Source organism: Notothenia coriiceps, unplaced genomic scaffold, assembly GCF_000735185.1.
Source record: "Notothenia coriiceps isolate Sejong01 unplaced genomic scaffold, NC01 NC01_scaffold00027964, whole genome shotgun sequence".
In the NCBI taxonomy this organism is placed as follows: domain Eukaryota; kingdom Metazoa; phylum Chordata; class Actinopteri; order Perciformes; family Nototheniidae; genus Notothenia; species Notothenia coriiceps.
The window spans coordinates 1-6063 of NW_011360665.1; the positions used below are offsets into that span (position 1 = coordinate 1).

Here is a 6063-nt window from a genome sequence, read left to right on the forward strand (position 1 = left end):
AAAACAGCTGCGACTCGACTTGGACTTGAACACCAATGACTCAGGACTTGACTTGGACTCGAGCCTTCTGACTTGAGGTGACTTGATACTTTAATTCAGGGGTCTCCAACACACCGATCGCGAGATGCCGCTAGAAGAGCAGACTCCCGTCGGGGAGAGCAGAGTCTCCAGCCGCTCTTACTCTAGCTGAGAATCCTTGCAGGCAGGGTCGGGACTTTATTTAGCTGGGCCACCATGTGGCCAATCATATGCGAGGACACACTAGGATCATACCATTATGTGAAAGAAGGGTGGGGGGCACAGCAGGTGTAGTGGGACAGGCCAGCTGCACAGAAAACCCTCTGTGCAGAGAGAAGCAGCGTCTGGCTGCATTTCAATGATATTGGAGAAAGCAAAGCTGAGTGCAGGATTTGTAAAATGAAAATAACCTTCAGAGCAGGGTTTTGTTTTGGTAACCACTCAGGATTTATTGTCAGAGGTGGGAGAAGTTCAGATCTTGTACTTGAGTAAAGTAGCAGAGTGTAGGAATACTCGGTTACAATAAAAAGTCCTGCATTCAAAATGTTACTCAAGTAAAAGTACAAAAGTATTAGCATCAACTCAAAGAACTACCTGCAGAGGAATCTAGATTCAGGTGTTCTTTTACCCATAGAGACGCCTCGCTGCACATTATCCCTTGCATAAAGATAGGTTGTGGGTCCCTTATAACATGTTGTACAGAGTGGAAATAAACATTCTGTTACCTCAACATCAGGGATCTTATACATTAAACTCCTTCTGAATCAAACCGTCACGGGTGCCTTACCTTACTGATCCCTCTTCAAATAGAAGAAAAAACACGTGGCTTTACCAGCAGAGAGAAAATTGATTATTAAATTATTAATGTGACTAATAAAGAGCAGTTTGATTATTAAGTATTATTCTGTTGATGGATGTCATTACATTTGGTGAAAAGCACTTAAGGACTTGTTTAAGACTCGTTTTGTCAAAGTTTAGGACTTGGACTTGACTTGAACTTGAGTGCAAAGACTTGAGACTTGACTCGGACTTGAGCGCAAAGACTTGAGACTTGACTCGGACTTGCAAAACAATGACTTGGTCCCACCTCTGGAGCATCCCCTCAGAGGATGATCCGTACGTTACGGTGTATGTATGAGGGGAATACCGCTAACTCTTCTGTTGATGTACTTCATTCATTCCTCCCGTCTTTCTAGACTCCTACAGAACTTTACAGAACTCTCACGTAGCACAAACTGATTTAAAGTATAACATAAATCTGGTTATTTACTTTGTTATGTAACTGTGTGTGTGTGACCAATGGGAAGCATTTGTTGATGGTGTTTTCTAAACTGATGTCTAATATTCTGTAGATGACCATCAAGCTGGCCAAAGCTTCAGAAGACGCTGAGTGAGTACTAACACGTTATATTGTGTTGGAAAAATAAGCTGATTAAAGATGCCAGTAGAAAACGGCTATGTTGATGGTTTTCCAGAGTTTTTGTTTTGCTTTTTAAATTAAAACTGGGGCTGATTTTGATCTTCTTAAAGCCTTATTGGGTTGTCTTTAGCCCACGCTGCACCTTAATACTACATTTCATGAAGTTCATCCTGTAATCCTGCTGACAGACAAAAGCATAATCTCATTGAAGGAGATTAATTTATATGGGTTCATTACTGATCTACACACATTTAGTATATGAGATGTACAGGAATACACATCTCTCTGTAACTCACCTCTGATATTTCAGGAAAGATAAACCAGAGACGGACAAGATGAAAGCTGTGGTAAAAAACCTCCGAACGCAGGACAGCAAGACCAGGAAGGACTACGGTGCCTCTCGGCGAAGATACGGCAGGAGCAGGAGTCCAAGCAGGAGTCCAAGCAGGAGTCGGGCTAGAAGCAGGAGTAAAAGCAGGAGTCCAAGCAGGAGTCGGGCCAAAAGTCCAGCTAGGAGTAGGGCTAGGAGCAGGAGTAAAAGCAGGAGTCCCGGTAAGAGTCAGGCCAGAAGCAGGAGTCCGGTTAGGAGTAGGGCTAAGAGCAGGAGTAAAAGCAAGAGTCCGCTCAGAGACCAGTTCGGACGACTCATCAAAAAGAGACGCAGCACTAGCGCCGAACGTAGAGGCAGCCGGTTGAGGAAAAGCCGGAGCCCGGATCGATCCAAACGGCGCTCCAAGAGCCGGAGCAGGAGCCGTGAAAGGGTCGAGGAGGTGAAGAAGAGGAGCATCACCAGCAGAGATGAAGCTCTGAAGAGGAGGAGGGAGCCGAGTCCTCCCCCCCGACGAGGAGGAGGAGTGGTGGACGACGAGCTGGTGAGGAAGAAGCGAGAGCTGGATGAGCTGAACGACATGATCGCCTACAAGAAGTCTCTGGTGGACCTGGACCCCGGACAGAGGACCTGCATAGACTATGACCACGGCAGGATCTCCGTCCCGCTCTCAGAGTACAAACCGGTCCGGTCCATCCTGAAGAGACGAGGAGAGGGGCCCGAGTACCCACTCCGTGCTCCTCACCCATACGACGACCCATATTACGACCGGCAGTACAGCGCTTATCGCTACGGGGAACCCTACCCTGCAGGTTCCTACCCCGAACGCCCGTACGCCGATCGTCCCAACAGTGACCCCCCTCGAGTCTATGGCGAACCAGCCTATGCTGGCCCTCCGTCTGCCGGCCCACGCTACACCGACCGCTACGATGTTTACGACGAACCCCACGGAGACCGCTACTACGACCCGGCCTACGCAGAGCGGCGGTACGAGGATCCGTACCGGAGCCAGTCTCCAGAACGCCGAGATCCCTCACCTGGTACTCAGTACGGACACCTTCCTGCTGCCTCCACCCAGCCTCCCTTGACGCAAATCCCTGCCACTTCTTCTTCCCAACACCCTTACAGACCTCCTTCTCCCTCAGTTCCGCCTCCCAGAAGCCCCTCCCCAAGACCACGTCCGGGACCCGCCTCGGCCCAGCAGCCGCTGGACCGATTCCTCGACATGCTCAATAAGAAGGTGGATGTTGTGAAGCAACCAGAACCGGTTCCTTTGACCGATGACCTGCTGCCTCATGAGAGGGCGCTTCAGGATGGCGGGGGTTTCTCTCGGATCGTAGGACTTGCTCAAGAGCAACCTGGCACCAGTATAGCTCTGGATCAGAAGAAGACAAATCCAAAACGCTCCTCATTAGAGAGAACAAGTGAGGAAGTGAAGAACACTGCAGAACCCTACGACAAGATCCAGAGTCTGCTGCGTTCGATCGGCCTGAAGCTGAGCACCGGAGACATGTCCAAACTGGCCAGTCGAGCCCAGGAAAAGATCTACAGCCCCAAGTCCTCGTCCACAGAAAGAGATATGCTGTCGTCCCCGAGGGAGGAACGGCAGCCGAGTAGAACAGGTTCCATTGAATCGGATCACATTCACTCCCCCTCCCCAGCCAGGTCCTCCAGTCTGCAGCCTAGCAGCCAATCCAGAGCTGTCTCGGAGTACGAAGGGTTCCTGGACCAGAAGGAGCTGGAGGCTCTTCAGAAGGCCCAGCAGCTGCAGAGTCTTAGCAAGAACATGGGGAACAACAACTCCCCCACTCCCCCTACCGGGCCTCCGCCGACCCACTTCCAACGCCCCCCCGTACCAGTCAACTGGCCCCTTGGGATCACCACCCAGTTTCCCCCACAGAGCTTCACCCCCCCCAGCATGGGAACTCCATCTCCTCCTGCAGCTGGCATCCAGTCATTCAGGTATCCCTCTGGACCTCCTCCACGGCATCCGGCACATCTTCCTCCAGGACCGCCTCCTGGACCTCCACCACGGCGCCCTCTCGGACAACCTCCATTCGCTCCACCCCCTGGTACTCCAGTCTTTCCCTTTATTGGCCACCCTCCCTCAGACCCCCCCCTTATCTCCCCTGGTTCTGTGCCGCCCCCCACCGCCGCCGCAGAATCAGCACCAACGTCCAGTCCTGCTGATCCTAACCAGTCCACAATCTCTACCACGGTGGCCCGGTGCCTGAAGGTCATAGAGACTGTGAAATCTCTGGCCGTGCAGCAGCCAGCCAAGCCGGTCAAATCCGTGCAGTTTAGTTTACCGAGCGCTTCCTCGTCTCCGTCCAGCTCTCAGACCTCCACGGAGGACGACATTAAGAACAAGCAGAAGGAGAAGGTATGGTTCCTACTGTAGGACAGTCATATTGTGCCATGGTACGGCCAGTGGTCCAAGTGACTGGTAAGATTTAAATGTACCGGACAGTAGACCACTATTTATTATTTAGCTTGAAAACAATTATTAAAGAAAGCTTAAAGGCCGCTACACACCAACCTGAGACCAAAGAACGCGTACTGAAGGCGTCCCGACTTTTACGTCCGCTACGACGACGAGTAGCAATAACTGTTCTTACCAGCAGGCAGCGGTAGTGTGTATTCGTCATTCAAAAGAGGCAACAACCGGAAGACAGACTATACACCGAGAGAAGAAGAACAGGCTGCGTGATATAAACAAACAACAAATAGCGTCTGGGTTCCATTTTCACTCTCTCTCGTCGATCGAAAACATGGAAACTTAAAAAAGAAACTCTTTCGTCCGGGTGAGATGAAAATGAAAAAGATTAGCCGTCTGTGCCTTCTTAATCGTTTGTTTTGGTCCCTCACTTCCGCTTCGCTTCTCATGCACTGACTCGCTAAGCTGAACAGCCAATCAGAGTGATTTCTTTATCCCTTTGGCCTCCCTCGGCCGATTCAACTGGTGTGAAAATGTGCCGTAAAGAGATAACGGTGCGGGACACACCAACCTGAATAGGGCGCCGCAAATGCCCGACTGCCTCTGACGGCCTCTGACTCCCAAAATCGGGTTGGTGTGTAGCAGCCTTTATAAAGACCTCATCATTTCATTTGCACCAAAGTGCTAGACTAGTCGTCTCATAACTGTCAGTGTTTGTCAGTATATCTGAAATGACTAGGTTAGCTACGTTAGCTAGCTAGCTTACACCAGATCTGCAGTAACATCAGAAGGAGTCATGTGATCACTTTGTTAAAATAAGACCAGAGAAAAATTCAGGTGAGTTTCCAACAACAGAGACAGTTGTTCAGCTTTATAAGGAATATAATATATATAATCCTGAATGTCACCAAGCGTCCCAGCTGTGTGCGTCACTCTTTAGTGTCCCCTGGTCTCTCAGCTGTGTGCGTCACTCTTTAGTGTCCCCTGGTCTGTCAGCTGTGTGCGTCACTCTTTAGTGTCCCCTGGTCTCTCAGCTGTGTGCGTCACTCTTTAGTGTCCCCTGGTCTCCCAGCTGTGTGTGTCACTCTTTAGTGTCCCCTGGTCTCTCAGCTGTGTGCGTCACTCTTTAGTTTCCCCTGGTCTCTGTTGCGTTTTGAGCTTCTTGCAGCGATTCGTTTATGGACTTTTTAAATATAGAAACCTTCAAAATGATGCAAGACAACCGTGTTTCCGCGACATAAGCTACCACTCTAAAAGTTGTTTGTTTGTGTTGCAGCTGGATTCGTATAACAAGAGGCTTTTGGAGAAGCGGGATCAGAACTACAAGGACTGGATCGCCCACAAGAAAGAGTGCACAGAAAAGCGGCTTCTTGGTCAGAAAAGCAGAGTCATTGGTAAAATGTTAATAAGCTAACCTTGATCTAACTAAAGTGTACATAAGATAAAACAAGTCTTCGTTTACCCCTGTGTTAAAGACAGGTCTAATGCGATGTTTGCTCCTCAGTCCGGCTTGTCTTTCTGGTACCGTAGACTCCCCCGAGGTAGCCAGGGATTTAGTCTTTTTGATAGAAGTCAATATGGCTTTTCTTGTGTCAATTTTTCCTAGCATCTACCGTGCTCTCCCTGTAGCACCACCAGAATGACGTAGTAAGAGAGCTCCACGCTTAGTGCCGCTACACGGAGCCTCAACCCCGTCTATAAGTTACCTAGACCTTGTAGGGACCGTTACCAGGCATGTTGTTGAAAGGTCCGTCCGGAAACTCTAGTCCTTAAAGGGGACCTATCATGCAAAATGCACTTTTGTACGTCTTTTCTACATGAATATGTGTCCCCGGTGTGTCAGGGAACTCACCAAGTGTC

The 6063-nt window shown here is 49.6% G+C and overlaps 1 protein-coding gene across 1 annotated transcript; it reads left to right on the forward strand.

Moving 5' to 3' along the window:
* Nucleotides 1-1370: 1370 nt before the first annotated feature.
* Nucleotides 1371-6005, forward strand: LOC104957895 (serine/arginine repetitive matrix protein 1-like; the record flags this gene model as incomplete). Its single annotated transcript, XM_010785575.1, has 3 exons — nucleotides 1371-1408; nucleotides 1749-4149; nucleotides 5480-6005. Coding segments are annotated over 3 exons (2577 nt in total), but the record flags the coding sequence as incomplete, so codon positions are not given.
* Between the last annotated feature and the right edge of the window lie 58 nt (nucleotides 6006-6063).